Raw genomic sequence first — 16,768 nt, 5'->3', positions numbered from 1 at the left:
GGTTGTCCCTGACATTCAAACAGGGCCGGTTGTAGGCTGGAACAGAACAGTTCCTTTGAGCTGTAGGACGGCGATTGCCAACACAAACAGACCCACGGGCTGGAAAGAAAGGAGAGGTGGCATTTTGTATTGTAAAACATCTGCTTCTGCCTTAACAGGGAAACCTTTCGTGACTGTGAGTAAATGTATTACGCCGCTTCCGTGCAACGTGTATAGATTGGAATTTCTCTTTGTGGCTGAGGTATTTTCCACAGAGGCTGAACGGAAGCAGTCTAGCTGAGCGATGCTGAGGGTACAAACACCAGGAGTTTCTTGGCAGTACAGGTAACATCCATCTTTATTATTCTAAGGTTTTACAGATTGGCATTTGAAGAATCCCAGTTTCAGGGGAGAGCCGAAATCAGTACGGCACTCAGGTAGCATAAAAGAACTGTGGGCCAAGAAAAAAAAAATCGAGATGTGTCTGGAGGAAGGGTAAAGAGTTTCCATTTCAGAGGCTTTAAGCAAATCAGGAGAGCAGAGTTAAAAACGATTAGGCCTCTCGTTCCTGCTCGGAACAGATGCCTCGTGCTGATTAGGGCAACTTAAATCGACTTCCATTTATTCACCGAAGGAATACTGACTCGAAACGTACCGCCTAGGATGGTGCTTCGAATGCAAAAAGCTCAGGAAGTACCAAACCCACAGCTTGCGAAGACCCGATCCAGACAGTACCGCCTGACAGCGTTCCTTGGTTTGAAGAAAAGATTCTGCGTTCGGTATTGAGTGAGGTCACGACACGCAAACCGTATTGTACGACACAGATTAACGCTCGCCTTAAAAAAAAATAATAATTAAAAAAAAGGAACTTCGCCTAAGAGAGGAGAGGAGAGCTCATCGTCCACAAAACAGAGAGGAAAGAAAAACAAAGACTTTTAGGAAACAAGCAACCAAACAAAACACCATGTAGATACGCTCCACGAAACAAATTCTCGGAAGGAACCGTTTCTATATACAACCTCGACTGAGATCTTGAATTTATAAACCAGCAGCAGAAATACCAGCTGCTCAAAATGTCCTTTGGGAGGGAGGGAGGGAGGGAGGGAGGGAGAGAGAGAGAGAGAGAGAGAGAGAGAGAGAGAGAGAGAGAGAAAGACAGAGAGAGAAAGACAGAGAGAGAAAGACAGAGAGAAAGACAGAGAGAGAGGGATGTATGGAGGTTTCCAGGGTGGGCTACGCAACGGTGGGGGCCAGTCTGCTTATAAAAGAAATGCTGCTGACGCAGAGTCTTCGCAGGAAAAGGGGGCAGGAAGGCTTCATCACCAGATGCTCCACCACAATCCTCAGTTCTGTGAAAAGGGTCCTGGGAAAAAAAAAAAGAGAGAGAATATATTTTCAAGTACACGTGAAACGGAAGCGTTTTTTTTCCCCCTCTCTCTCTCAAAAATCGCCCTCGTTTTTTTGGTGTTTTTTTTTTAAAAAAAGAAAGGCTGAACACAGCTGCGACCCCACCTATCCTACGGGGAGACCTCGACTTAACCACAGCTCATTTAGGGACCGTTCAAAGTTGCAACGCCGCCGAAAAAGCGACGTATGACCGTTTCTCGCTTTGCAGCATATCTCCGTGGTCACGGGACGGGAAAATTCAAAGGCTTGGCAAGCGACTCGTATTGGTGACAAGTTGCCGGTCTTCTGGGGTTCACCCGATTCCCCTTGTGCGGCCATCTGACCGGTAAAAGTCAACGGGGAGAGCCGGACCCGCATAACAAGCGTATGACTAACTCAACAACCGCAGCGACTCGCTTAGCAAGTCTGACGAGAGAGGTCACAGAACGGGGCAAAACTCAACGGCCGTTTTGCTTGGCAACATAAAAATTGCGCTCTACATGTAATTCCTGCTAAATTTCGCTGGATGTCATGAGGGCGTAAGGCCGTCTTGCCAATCGCGTGCAGGGAAGGGTTTTCAAGAGTAGCCAAACCTTGGTTCTAATAGGAACTGATATCATAAATGCAAACAGAATTGAAGCCAGAGCAAGGCAGATGAAGTGTTAAAAAACGTGTCACAATGTTCAATGCAATCTAAGACAGGGATCTTCAAACTTGGCAACGTTAAAAGACTGGTGGACCTCGAATCCTCGAATTCTGGAGTTGAAGTCCACGAGTCTTAAAGCTGCCAAGTTTGAAGACCCCTGATCTAAGAGGAAAAGACAAAAAGGATTTGGCTCGTGGCTCCCTCCTAGACCTCATTTACCTCTGTGAGATGCAACCCCGTTGCTCTGAGGTGGGAAAAAAAGAGGCTTGGCTATCTGCGCTGTTTTATTAACCTAAACGGTATCTTTAGTATAACGTTATGTTACAAACGCAAAGTGTGTGTGGTAGCCACGGCAGTTTTACGCGTGGAGTAGTCTTCCTTGGCTTCTTACCGGCAGTAAGGATTTCTCCGAGAAGAGTAACGGAGCGTAAGAAATCTGTAGTAAATAAAAGGCTGCAACAGGCTTCCTTGTCCGCTGAAAAGGGCAAAAGAAAATGAGGAGAGTGGGTTAGAATAACAACAGCAGTTTCTTTCTTAAATCAAGATAGGATTTGTGATATTATGCAGGTGGTCCCCGGCTTACAACCACTCGCTTTGTGACGATTCAAAGTTACAATAGGTGCCATTTTTCACTTACAACCGCTGCAGCCTCCCCAGGGTCACGTGATCAAAACTGGAACGCTGAGAAACTGGCATGTACGTATGACGGTTGCTGTGTTCCTCCCCCAGTGTGTGTGTGTGTGTGTGTGTGTGTGACGTGATCCCCTTTTGTGACCTTCTGAGAAGCAGAGTCAACGGGGGGAAGCCGGATTTACTGAACGACCGGGTCAGTAACTTAACCACCGCGGCGATTCGCTTAACTAGGCAAGGAAGGTCGTAAAAAAGGGGCACAAGCTCACTTCCCAACCATCTCAGTTAACGATGGAAATTCTGGGCTCAACTGTGGTCGTAAGTGGAGGACTAACTGTAGGCCACATTCTGAACGGATAATCTTATGTGTATTTTAACGTTGCGTATATACACACACACACGGCAAGTCGATCTCTAGCTCGTTATGTGACCTGCTTCAATTGCCAAAAAATGGTGGAAATATTAAAAAAGAGTGATAAGAGGAAGAGGAGGAGAATAATAAGAATAAGAATAATAAGAACTGAAGAAGTCAGAAAAGAAGAAGAGAAGGAGGAAGAACTGAAGTCAGAAAAGAACAGAAGAAAGAAGAGAGGAGGAGGAGAAGGAGGAGAAAGAGGAAGAGAAGAAGAAGAAGGAGGAGGAGGAGGAGGAGGAGGAGGAGAAGAGAAGAAGAAGGAGAAGAAGAAGAAGAAGAAGAAGAAGAGAAGGAGAAGAAGAAGAAGAGAAGGAGAAGAAGGAGAAGGAGAAGAAGAAGGAGAAGGAGAAGAAGAAGAAGGAGGAGAAGAAGAAGAAGGAGAAGAAGAAGAAGAAGAGGAGGAGGAGGAGGAGGGGGAGGAGAAGAAGAAGAAGAGGAGGAGGAGGAGAAGGAGAAGAAGCAGCAGCCCGTCCAACGTCACACAGGAACAGGCTCCCTCTGTGTTCAGTGCAGCTGATGTTCTAGGCAGGCTTGTCTGAAGGCCACTCCCTTATTTAAAAATAAGCCTCAATGAGTTTAATTGGGCTCACTTCCAAGAAACTGTGTCTAGGACAGCCACCCCACCCCCCCGGCTCCCTCCTGGCAATATGGTGCCATATGTTAGCCTGGCTATAAATGCATTATCTATCACCCGCTCACATAATGACCCTAATTGTGACAAATATTCCGAAGCAAAAAAACAAAAAAAACAAAAAGCCAAGTCAGATGGCTGCAACCTCTTCAAAACTCTGCCCCCGTATAAGAAATACGTATCTTCGTCTGAATCCCGTGGGAGACATTCCAAATTAATAAAAAATACATTTTATTCTACCCTTCCCGATATTTAAGGGCGATTTGAAACACCGATACCTATCTGTCTCTTCAGGGGTGTGTGTGCGTGCGCGTATGTGATTGTGTTTCAGACTCACAATGACATTGCAGCATCCCACGGTTACGTGATTGCAATTTGCGACATTCACTGCTGGCTTCAGACAAGCAAAGTCAACGGGGGTGTGGGGGAACACCAGTAGGAGAGAACAAATAGTGATTGTGGGATGCTGCAATCTTAACAGAATTTGCCTAATGACAGCAACTGGAATTGCTGGAACTGTGGCTGTAACTTGGCACAGTCACATAATGTTACATCTTACGATTGCACCGCTTAGCAGTGGAAATCCCAGTTCTAACTGCAGTTGCTAAACAAGAACCTTACCATACTATTTCACTTAAAATATGCTAAACAAAATTCTCCTGCTCAACATATTGCATGGAAACCTCAACTAAGAGCAACATATAGGGAACGGTTGCTGGAATTGGGTATGTGTAGTTTAATGAAGAGAAGGGTGAGGGGTGACAGGATAGCAGTGTTCCAATATCTCAGGGGCTGCCACAAAGAAGATGGGGGTCCACCTATTCTCCAAAGCACCCGAAGGCAGGACAAGAAGCAACGGATGGAAACTCATCAAGGAGAGAAGCAACCTAGAACTAAGGAGAAACTTCCTGACAGTGAGGACAATTAACCAGTGGAACCACCTGCCTCCAGAAGCTGTGAATGCTCCAACACTGGAAGTTTTTAAGAAGAGACTGGACAGCCATTTGTCTGAAATGTTATAGGGTTTCCTGCTTGATCAAAATCTAAGGGACTGGTTTTGACAAAACTCAGCAGAACGTTTTCATGCGGCTGATATAAACAGTATCACCAACATGATCACCAACATCTGATAACTGATATGGCAAGGGGTTGGACTAGAAGACCTCTAAGGTCCCGTCCAGCTCTACTATCTATCTATCTATCTATCTATCTATCTATCTATCTGTCTGTCTGTCTGTCTGTCTGTCTGTCTGTCTGTCTGTCTGTCTGTCTGTCTATCCGTCTATCCATATAGATAGATAGATAGATAGATAGATAGATAGATAGATAGATAGATAGATAGATAGATAGATAGATAGATAGATAGATTAGATAGATAGATAGATAGATAGGACTGCAAACATGCATGATATCAATTCACAACAATAGTCTGTTAATTATTGTGAATCCAGGTAGGCCTCAACTTACTAACAGTTTAACAACGGTACAAAGTGACAATGGCCTCAGAAAGTGAGTTAGGATCCGTCCTCCAAGTTATGACCATTGCATCACATCCCGTACACATTGTGGGCACTTGGCAACAAGCTCACATTTACAAATGGCTGCAGCGTCCTGCAGTCACGTGATCACAATGTTTGACCTTCCCCGATGGCTTCCGACCAGCAGTCAGTCAATTGGGGAAGCCATATTCGCTTAATGACTGCGTCACTGACTTAACAACCGTGGCAGCTGGTTGTACAATTGGGGCTGGTCCCAATTGTGATCCTGACAGTGAGGACAATCAAACCAGTGGAACAGCTTGCCTCCAGAAATCATGAGGGCTCCAAGAAGAGACTGGACAATCACCTGTCTGAGGTGGTATAGGTTCTCCTGCTTGAGCAGGGGGGCTGGACTAGAAGACCTCAGAGGGCCCTTCCACCTCTATCCAGCTCTTTCCCGTAACATTCTGTATGCAGGCCTACTTCCCCTAAGAACCCACAGAGCTATTCTTAACTTAAAAGCAACCGTTAAAACTTATAATTTGCAGGCTTCTGGAAAGCAGTTAAGTTACAGCATGGAGACGCTGCAGGAATGAAAAAAAAATATATTAAAAAAAAACAGATGCTTGAAACAAAATTCAGTTTTGGCTTAGTTGATCTTAGGACTTTGTTACTGTTATTGAGCTGAAAATCAAATCCATCTAAGAATTAAGTTAACGCAATTTATGCAGGCTCTCTGTACATAGTTCCAGAGAGTTTGGCCCTTGGGGCTCTTTTAAGTTCTCACGGCCATCGTAAGCCTTGAATAAGTCACTACCCTCAGCCTACATCTTCACCCAGTAAATCAAGTTTTTTTGAGAGACAGGAAATACAGCATTCCAAACTCCGAGTGCAGTTGAAATACCGTAGCTTGCTTATATATATATATATATATATATATATATATATATATATATATATATATATATATATATATATATATATATGACTACAAAGGACACATACCTGAAAAGCATAAACACGGTAGCTGGCATCAAGAAGATTTCGTTGCAGGCAATAAATTTTAAGATGTTTTGTTGATTGGCGTTTAACTTGTCCAACAGATTCCTTACAAAAGGAAGACTATTTGAACCTCGTGCCTTTAAAAAAAAAAGGGAGAAAAAAAAACCAAATAAGCAGATGCCCCTATAAATTACTTGCTCCGGCTTATGCCAATTTACTAATGAAAAATAAAACTCTGTAGATATTTTCAACTCTGATATTTATAAGCCACGGAAGGCACTAATTCATCCTCTTAAGACAGGGATCTTCAAACTTTTGTGACTTGTGGACTTCAACTCCCAGAATTCCGTGCCTGGCTGAGGAATTCTGGGAGTTGAAGTCCACAAGTCACAAAAGGGCTACGTTTGAAGGCCCCTGCTCTACAATTTAAACCAGCTTCCCAACACAGAGATCCTTGCAAATTTAAAGAGTTTACCACTAAAATGTCTCTAAATATGGAACGCATATTTCAAAAATATCGCTTGTATGCAACACAACTGCTTTCCCCACGATAACATATACCTAGCACAAGCAGTCCACAATTTACGACAATGGGGCCCCCAATTTGGGTCGCTAAGTGAATTCTGCCCCATTTAAAGACTTCTCTTGCCACAGGGGTTACGTGAATCACTGCCGTTGTTAAAATTAGCAACATGGTCGTTAAGCGGATCCAATTTTCCCATTGACTTTGCTTGTCAGAAGGTCGCAAAAGGAGATCGCGTGACCCCGGAGACACTGGAACAGTAATAAGTACATGCCAGTTGCCAAGTGGGAGGATTTTGATCGCATGACCATCGGGATGTTACAACGGACATAAATGGAACAGTTGTAAGTCAAGGACTGCCTGTATGTGGCCCCACAGCTGCCAGCTGACAAGTATGCTGCTCATTTCAGAGTTTCCTGGCCATCAGCAGAGGAGGGGGAAATAAATAACATTATTATTAGATAAATAATATTGATCTAATAATTCTCTAATCTTCTAAAGCAGGGATCCCCAACCTGTGGGCCGCAGTCCGATAGTGGGCAGTGGCCTGCTGGCCACCGGACAGGCTGGCCAGTGTGTGCGTGTGTGCACGCACACCCCCTCACTTGTGCTAGCGCACGGTGTGCAAAAATGGGACACCGCTGCGCCTAAGGGCCCGAAAACAGGACGCCGCACTGAAAGGGCGCAAAAAGGGGCCGATGCCGCGCTGCAAGGCATAAAAATGGATGCCGCCGCACCATGGGGTGCAGAAATGGGCCCCCGCCACACTGCGGGTGTAAAAACGGGCCGCCACCGCGCCATGGGGCACAAAAAGGGCCGCCGCCACGCTGTAAGGTGCAAAAAGAGCCTTGGTGGAGCAGAGGGCTAATGGCTCCTTAAGTAACACCAGCTGCCTGCAATTAGTGCAGGTTCGCGTCCCACCAGGCTCAAGGTTGACTCAGCCTTCCATCCTTCCGAGGTAGGTAAAATGAGGACCCAGATTGTTGGGGGCAATTAAGCTGACTTTGTAATAATGCCGCTTGGGGTGTGTGTGAAAGCCCTAACAAGCAGGCATATACATAGAATGAAGGCTACTGCTAAGCTTGTAAGCCGCCCTGAGTCTTCGGAGAAGGGTGGGATATAAATGGAATTAAAATAAAATAAATAAAAAGGGCCGCCACCGCACAAATAAGGCGCTCCGCCATGCAAGAACAAGGCTAGCATCACACGGGTGCTAGCCCCTGCCCCGTTTATGGCACGTGCGTGCTCGTGGCCCCGTGCGCACGCACGCGCACGTAAAATGCTTCCCCTTCCCTTTTCCTCCAGTCCGCCAACCGACAAAAGGTTGGTAACCTCTGTTCTAAAAAAAAAAAAAAGAAGAAAAATGCAGGTTTATGCTCTCTTCCACAGCCTTCTTAAGTGCGTAAGAAGAAAACAGGTTTTCTCAACTTTGGGGATGTTTTAAGGAGCCCGTCCAAGGCTGGGAGAAAAACTGCTCGAAAAGCAGGAGAAAAAAAAACACAACAGACTAGGTGTCAACATCATACTTACGTCAAGAACTTTCTTCGTGTAGGTTACTGCGTGGAGCAATGAAAACAGCAGCACGGGGAAAATGCTCACTGGAGGGAAATGTTAAGGGCGACACATTATAATTAAAGAGTCGACAAACTTTAAAACTCCTGGAATTGGGGAACGGTAGACCACGGCAATACGGCGAAGACAAGAACACGTAGAGCTCTCTCCACGCTGTTGCCGGGCTCCAGGTTAAGCGTGAGGAAGATTTTAGTACTTTACGATTATACCTGACACCAGTTTAAAAACCTGCCCTTCACTCCTTCACAGACTTGTGAAAAGAGAGGGCTAATTGGACAGATAATTGAACATAATTAAGAACTCCCGTTGCATTTTTTTCTTTGTAAGCTGCCCGGTCACCGAAAGCGACTCGGATGGCCGTTTTTTTCCGAATTAATGAATCTGTAAATATCACAAGTCTTCTTCAAAGAGCTCGTGCGATAATATACAGGTAGTCCTCGATGGGACAATTGACCACAATTCAGCCCGGAAAGTTTTGTGGCTAAGCCAGACTTTTGTTAAGTGAATTTCGCCCCATTATACGACCTTTTTTCTTTTTTGGCCACTTAGGGAATCGCTCCCGTTGTCACATTAGTAACACGGCCGTTAAGCGAATCTGGCTTCCCCCATTGGTCAGAAGGCCGCAAAAGGGGAGCCCGTGACTCGGGGACGCTGCGACCGTCATAAATAGGAGTCAGTTGGGGCAAGCGTCCGAATTTATTTAAATAAGTGAGACTTTCTTTCGTTTGAGCAGCACGTTTTTGTTAAGCCTGCGAGATGCAGGCAGAGAGAAGATGTCTAGCTGTTGTTAGGTTGGGGGCTACCTGTAGTTATTCCCCCTTTTTTAATTTTTATTTTTCAACGTTCCTATTAAAATTCACAGCTTCCTTGGCTCAAGAGAGGGACTTTAATCTCTTTACAGAGAAGAGCAACCAAGAGGATCAGGGGACTGGAGGCTGAAACATATAAGGAACGTTTGCAGGAATTGGGTATGTCCAGTTTAATGAAGAGAAGGACCAGGGGGGGACATGTTAGCAGTGCTCCAGTATCTCAGGGGCTGCCACAAAGAAGAGACAGTCAAGCCATTCTCCAAAGCACCCGACAGCAGGATGAGAAGCAACAGATGGAAACTAATCAAGGAGAGAAGCAACCTGGAACTAAGGAGGAACTTCCTGACAGGTAGAACGATTAACCAGTAAAACAACCTGCCTCCGGAAGCTGTGAATGCTCCAACATTGGAAGTTTTTAAGAAGAGACTGGACAGCCGTTTGTCTGAAATGATGTAGGGTATCCTGCTTGATCAAAATCTAAGGAACTGGTTTGGACAAAACTCAGCAGCATTTTTCCATGCGGCTGCTGATAAAAACAGGATCGCCAACATGATCACCAACGTCCGATAACGGATATGGCACAAGAAGAATCCTGCTTGAGCAGGGGGTTGGACTAGAAGACCTCCAAGGTCCCTTCCAGCTCTACTATCTATCTATCTATCTATCTATCTATCTATCTATCTATCTATCTATCTATCTATCTATCTATCTATCTATCCATCCATCCATTCTATCTATTCTATCTATCTGTCTCTACTGTATATCTCTATCTATCTATCTATCTATCTATCTATCTATCTATCTATCTATCTATCTATCTATCTATCTATCTATTCTTTCTATCTACCATCTATCTATGTATCTATCTATGTATCTATCTATGTATCTATCTATCTATCTATCTATCTATCTATCTATCTATCTATCTATCCATCCATCCATCCATCTATTCTATTCTATCTGTCTCTACTGTATATCTCTATCTATCTATCTATCTATCTATCTATCTATCTATCTATCTATCTATCTATCTATCTATCATCTATCTATCATCTATCTATTCTTTCTATCTACCATCTATCTATGTATCTATCTATCTATCCGTCTAACCATATCTCTATCTCTATCGGGTTTAGGGTCTAGGTTTCCTGCCCGAGCAGGGGGTTTGACTAGATGACCTCCAAGACCCTTCCAGCTCTACTATCTAATCTAATTTAATCAATCAATCAATCAATCTGTCTATCCATATCTCTCTCTCTCTATAGGGCTTAGGGCCTAGGTTTCCTGCCCGAGCAGGGGGCTTGACTAGATGACCTCCAAGGCCCCTTCCAACTTTATCATTATACCTCTTTAAGGGTTGCCTTGCGGCCCAACTCAGCCCTACCACAAATGTGCAGCTCCCACTCTTTTTGGCTGACCCTACCGTAAGTGGCCTTTCGAGAAAAGGATACTGGTGACAGGGTAGGAGTTAACGAAGATGAGGGAGTACAGAAGGTAATGGCAACTGTCCTCCAGCAGGGCTTGAGATAAGAAGGCCCGGCTTAGCTGGAAATGGGGCAGCCGCTGGTGGAGACGCAGGGCGCTGGTGAGCGCGTTCGCCAGCAAGGCCCGCTGGTAAAAGTTGGCTGCCTCGTGCAACCTGGGAATTATCAAAGGAGAAGTTACCACACCAACCGGCCGCCGTTCTCAAGTCATCCTCCCACGAGCCTGGAATTGCATCACCACCATCCCAGCGTTTCTGAAACCTGCCCTGCTCACAGCCCAGGCATTATTAAGGAATTATGATCAGTGAACTTTAATGAAGAGAAGGACCAAGGGGGGGACATGATAGCAGTGCTCCAGTGTATCAGGGGCTGCCCCCAAGAAGAGGCAGTCAAGCTATCCTCCAAAGCGCCTGAAGGCAGGAGAAGAAGCAACAGGTGGAAACTAAATCCAGGAGAGAAGCAACCTGGAACTAAGGAGAAACTTCCTGACATTTAGAACAATTAACCAGTGGAACAACCTGCCTCCAGAACTTGTGAATGCTCCAACACGGGACGTTTTTAAGAGACTGGACAGCCATTTGTCTGAAATGGTATAGTTTTCCTGTCTAAACAGGGGGTTGGACTAGAAGACCTCCAAGGTCCCTTCCAACTTTATCATTATCATTATTATTACTATTATTTAGACCTTTAGTCTAACCAGACGCTAACCGTCAGCTGGGAAGATAACTTCCATAAGCTGCTTTAGCAATAAATCAATTGAAGATCTCCAAGCTCTCTTCCAACTTTATCATTATTGTTGTTGTTGTTATTATTATTCCTTCCTTTGAAGACAATGGCTCTAGCTTCATGAAGGTAGAGTCCCACCACACTATTTCACTCCCAGAAAAAAATAAAACTAATGTAGGTAGCTCAACAATACTTGTCCCACCAGGCTCAAGGTTGACTCAGCCTTCCATCCTTCCGAGGTAGGTAAAAGGAGGACCCAGATTGCTGGGGGCAATTAAGCTGACTTTGTAATAATGCCGCTTGGGGTGTGTGTGTGAAAGCCCTAATAAGCAGGCATATACATAGAATGAAGGCTACTGCTAAGCTTGTAAGCCGCCCTGAGTCTTCGGAGAAGGGCGGGATATAAATGGAATAAAAAATAAAAATAAAAATTGGGAGAACTCTTGAAATCTGAATATTTGCCTCTGCTGAGGTTATGCCTCCATTATTGCCCAGGCCAAATTAAGTGACTAAAATCAGAAGCAGCAATGTTTAGAAAAGGTGGGTCATCATGAAAGCTTATACTACTGACCTATGGCTAAATTAAATCCAAAATGTGACCTTTGCCGCTGAAATCAACGATTGACGTACAATCAGTGAAGCATCAAACGACTAATCCCTGCCTGGACCACTTCTCTTATACAGGTAGACCCAATCTATTGGCCTTTAGTCGTGACAATATAATATATAAAGCATCTTGGAAATTATCTCTCCTTTCTGCTACCGAAAGGCAAGGAGCATCATGACTTTTTCAGAAAATGTGACACCTACCCTAGGAGAGGAAGGACAAATAAAGCCGAACAATAAACTGTGAATATGCGAGAAAGCCACATTGCTGTGTCCAACTTGTTACTCATCAGAAATTGCTAAAACAAAAAAAAAAAAGGAAAAAAAGTTCATATAGAAAAAGTGCAAAGCCTGCCATTAAATCAACAAATCTTCAGCGGTTGCATGTAGACAGCATACAACAATTCCGTTTTACAGGCAGTCCTCGACTTACAACAGTTCATTGAGTGACTGTTCAAAGTTACAACGGCACCCCAAAAAAGGGACCGCTGACCCATTTTTCACCCCCTACGACCGTGACCCCGGGTCACGCAATTTTGCATGTGGACGCTGGACGGCTGAACTCACATTTATGACCGTTGCAGCGTCCCTGAGGTCATGCGATTTCTTTTTTTCTTCTTTTTTTTTGACCTTCTGATGAGCAAAGTCAGCGTGGGAAGCCAGATTCACTTAACAACCGGGTTACTAACTTAACAACTGCAGCGATCCACTTAAGAACAGTGGCAGGGAAGGTGGTAAAATGGGGCAAAACTCATTTAACCGATTTTTCAACATAAATTTTTGGGCTCAATGTGGTCGTAAGTCGAGAACTACTTGTATATTTGTGTGTGTGTCTGTGTGTGTGTATCTGAGGGAAACAGCGGTCTTCCCTTAGCATCAAGGTAACGCCTGGGTTGTAAGACCATGCGGAAATCCCCAGGTTGGTTGATTAATCAGGGGATAGGAGGCCCTGGGATGGGAGACCACACGGAAATCTCCGGTTGGTTGATTAATCAGGGGATAGGAGGCCCTGGGATGGGAGACCACACAGAAATCTCCGGTTGGTTGATTAATCAGGGGATAGGAGGCCCTGGGATGGGAGACCACACGGAAATCTCCCGGTTGGTTGATTAATCGGGGATAAGAGGACCTGGGATGGGAGACCACACAGAAATCTCCCGGTTGGTTGATTAATCAGGGGATAGGAGGCCCTGGGATGGGAGACCACACGGAAATCTCCTGGTTGGTTGATTAATCGGGGATAAGAGGACCTGGGATGGGAGACCACACGGAAATCTCCCGGTTGGTTGATTAATCAGGGGATAGGAGGCCCTGGGATGGGAGACCACACGGAAATGTCCGGGTTGATTAATCAGGGGATAGGAGGCCCTGGGATGGGAGATCACGTGGAAAACCCTGGGTTGATTAATCAGGGGATGGGAGACCACACAGAAACCCCCGGGTTGGTTGATCAATCAGGGGATAAGAGGACCTGGGATGGGAGACCACGCGGAAAACCCTGGGTTGATTAATCAGGGGATGGGAGACCACACAGAAATCCCTGGGTTGGTTGGTTAATCAGGGGATAGGAAGCCCTGGGATGGGAGACCACGTGGAAAACCCTAGGTTGATTAATCAGGGGATGGGAGACCACACAGAAATCCCCGGGTTGGTTGGTTAATCAGGGGATAGGAAGCCCTGGGATGGGAGACCACGCGGAAATCCCTGGGTTGGTTGATTAATCAGGGGATGGGAGACCACACAGAAATCCCCGGGTTGGTTGGTTAATCAGGGGATAGGAAGCCCTGGGATGGGAGACCACGTGGAAACCCCCGCGTGGGTTGATCGATCGCTGAGGGGAAGGGAGGCCACGTGGGAATCCCCGGGGGGGCTTTATTAACCACAGGATGGGCGATCAAAGATCAAACCCGGAAAAAAGGGGGGAGGGGCCGACAGGACAGCCCAGCGACCTTAGTGGGCTTGAAAGGCCTCCCCCTCCCAGGCGAGACAAGGCGGGAAACGCCGGGGACGATGGGGCCTGTAGTCCGCAGCGGCCCGGCGCGGGGGGAGGAGGGGGAGGAAGGCCCGCACGGTCGCTCACCACCGCCCCGCCGCCCGCGCCGCCTTGCATGGGCCCGTTCTGCGCCGTGTCCGCCATGGCCGCCGCCGCCGCCCGGCTTCGCTGGCTCGACGAGGGGAAGAAGCTCGCAGGCCGCCGCGAGGGAAGCCGGAGCGACGCTGAGGGGGAAGGAGGCCGCTTCTGCGCAGGCGCGTGACCCCGCCCGCCGAGGGAGGGAGGGAGGGAGGAAAGAGGCGGAGACAGACGCTGCGACCTTTGCCGCCTAACGCCTGGTGGTGCGCATGCGTCTCACCGCCCGTTTCCGGCGGGGCATGCCGGGCGACGTAGTTTCTTGAGACGCGCAGCGCGTTTGCGTCGTCCCGTCGGTGGGCGGGGCTGCTCTCTGGGCGGGGCTTCCCCCGCTGAAACTGCTCCGGGCTGATTCCGACGTTGTTTTTGTTTTTTTTCCTTGCAAATTCTTTTCGCGTGTCTTTCTTTCTCTCTCTCTCTTTTTTTTTTCTTTTTCTTCCCCCCCCACCCCACCCCGCAGTCTGATCACCAGGCATTGGCAGGACACTTGAGTCGCGGCGTATAACATTCATTCGTTCAATTCAATTTTAATTTGATTCATTTTGTTAATGAATTCAATTCATTGGATGGATTAATTAAATCTGCACTCCGAAAAATGACTTGATCCGGTATTTCCAAAACACAGTGAATGACACCCCTCCCCACGAACTATGCGACCATTTTGCAATCTTAACAATTCAGGATTGAACAAACATAGGCAGTCCTTGGACTTACGACCACAATCGAGCCCAGAATTTACGTTGTTAAGTGAGACATTCGTTAAGTGAGCTTTGTCCTATTTTACGACTTTTCTTGCTGCAGTCGCGAAGCGAATCGCTGCCGTTCGTTCACTTAGTAACCCGGTTCTTAAATGAATCTGGCTTTTCCATTGATTTTCCTTGTCGGAAGGTCGCAAAAGGGGATCATATGACACACACACACACACACACACGAGGGTTGCTACGACCGTCATAACTGTGAGTCAGTTGCCAAGCGTCCGGATTCTGATCATGTGACTCATATGTTCACATCAAAGAAAGGCCTTTGAAGAAAGAAGCTTTGACGAATGAATGAAGCTGGCTGTCAATATATTTATTTATTTATTTATTTATTTATTAGTTTTTATAAACCGCCCTTCTCCCGAGGGACTCGGGGCGGTGTACAGAGGAAGGAAGGTATACAGATTGAACAATAAAGATAATAAGAAACACTAATGAACACAAACTGGGACCCCAATTAACGCTATCATGCCAGGCCAGCCTGCTGAAACAGGAAAGTTTTTAAGTCGCGACGGAAGGTACGGAGGTCAGGGGCCATCCGGATTTCTGTTGGTAAGGTGTTCCAGAGGGCTGGCGCACCCACTGAGAATGCCCTCCCCCTGGGGGCCACCAGCCGACATTCCTTGAGCGGTGGCACCCTGAGGAGGCCCTCTCTGTGGGAGCGCACAGGACGGTGGGGTGCTGACATCGGCAGAAGGTGCTCCCGAAGGTAGTCCGGACCCATGCCATGTAGGGCTTTGTAAGTCATCGTTAGCACCTTGAACTTCACACGGAAGGCAGCCGGAAGCCAGTGCAGCGCACGGAGGAGAGGTGTGATATGGGAGTATCGGGAGGCTCCCAAGAGTGTCCGTGCCGCCGCACTTTGCACCAGTTGAAGCTTCTGAGTGGATCTCAAGGGCAGCCCCATGTAGAGAGCGTTACAATAGTCTAGGCGAGATGTCACAAGGGCATGGGTGACTGTACGTAAGGAATCCAGGTCCAGATAAGGCCGTAGTTGGCGAATTAGTCGAACCCGGGAGAAGGCCCCCTTGGTCACAGCTCCAATGTGGTCTTCCAGGGAGAGCTGCGAGTCTAGGAGGACACCCAGGTTGCGGGACCTATCAACAGGGGGAAGTAACTTGTCCCCAATGTTAAGCAGTGGGACGTTCTGGATCTCCTGGCTTCCCGGTACGTACAGCCATTCAGTCTTGTCCGGGTTCAGTTGAAGCCTGTTTCTCCCCATCCATTCCCGGACCGCTTTCAGGCAGCGGGACATCACGTCTAGGGCATCACTGATATTGTTTGGAGTTGAGATAAAAAGCTGGGTGTCATCAGCATACTGATGGTACCCTACTCCAAAACTGCGAATGATCTCACCCAGCGGTTTCATGTAGATGTTGAACAGGAGAGGCGAGAGGACCGACCCCTGAGGGACTCCGCAAGCGAGAGGCCTCGGGGTCGACCTCTGTCCCCCTGTCAGCACCGACTGCGAGCGACCCTGGAGAAAGGAGGAGAACCAACGCAGAACCGTGCCTCCCACTCCCAGTCCCCTGAGGCGTCGCAGCAAGATACCATGGTCGATGGTATCGAAAGCCGCCGAGAGGTCTAATAAGACTAGGACAGAGGAATGGCCCCTGTCCCGGGCTCTCCAGAGATCATTCATCAGAGCGACCAATGCCGTCTCCGTGCTGTAGCCCGGCCTGAAACCCGATTGGTACGGGTCTAGATAAACCGCTTCATCCAGGATCTGAGGAAGTTGGTGCGCCACCACGCTCTCAACAACCTTCGCAAGGAAGCGAAGATTGGAGACTGGACGAAAGTTATTCAAAGAGGATGGGTCCAAGGTGGGCTTCTTGAGGAGAGGTCTCACCACCGCCTCCTTCAAGGCGGTGGGGAAGTGACCCTCACTCAGAGAAGCAGAGATGACTGCTAGGAACCAGCCTCGTGTCGCCTCTCGAGCTGCATAGGCCAGCCAGGAAGGGCACGGGTCCAGTAAGCATGTGGAGGAGCTTAACC

General features: G+C 47.1%; 1 protein-coding gene across 1 annotated transcript; it reads right to left on the bottom strand.

Annotated features, from left to right (window-relative positions):
* Window positions 1-319: 319 nt before the first annotated feature.
* Window positions 320-14,206, bottom strand: TMEM33 (transmembrane protein 33). The gene is made up of 7 exons (XM_083379963.1): window positions 13,968-14,206; window positions 12,092-12,186; window positions 10,523-10,710; window positions 8,221-8,288; window positions 6,171-6,304; window positions 2,403-2,486; window positions 320-1,342 (listed from the first exon to the last, which is right to left on the bottom strand). Exons 1-7 carry the CDS (start codon window positions 14,022-14,024, stop codon window positions 1,213-1,215), a joined length of 756 nt encoding a protein of 251 aa, XP_083236089.1. The 5' UTR covers window positions 14,025-14,206; the 3' UTR covers window positions 320-1,212.
* Window positions 14,207-16,768: the final 2,562 nt, after the last annotated feature.

This window comes from Vipera ursinii (genome assembly GCF_947247035.1).
Source record: "Vipera ursinii genome assembly, contig: SUPER_7_unloc_1, whole genome shotgun sequence".
Lineage (NCBI taxonomy): Eukaryota > Metazoa > Chordata > Lepidosauria > Squamata > Viperidae > Vipera > Vipera ursinii.
The sequence above is the reverse complement of the archived record's forward strand: the minus strand, read 5'-3'. Positions and strand labels throughout refer to the sequence as shown.

What these genes read in the sequence shown, in the direction of transcription:
- TMEM33 (XM_083379963.1), bottom strand. Translation starts at nt 14,024, where the DNA reads ATGGCGGACACGGCGCAGAACGGGCCCATGCAAGGCGGCGCGGGCGGC. An exon ending in ACCGTGTTTATGCTTTTCAG is followed by an intron (nt 2,487 to 6,170) that starts GTATGTGTCCTT and finishes TGCCCTTTTCAG; the next exon opens with CGGACAAGGAAGCCTGTTGC. An exon ending in CGGAGAAATCCTTACTGCCG is followed by an intron (nt 1,343 to 2,402) that starts GTAAGAAGCCAA and finishes TTTTTTTCCCAG; the next exon opens with GACCCTTTTCACAGAACTGA.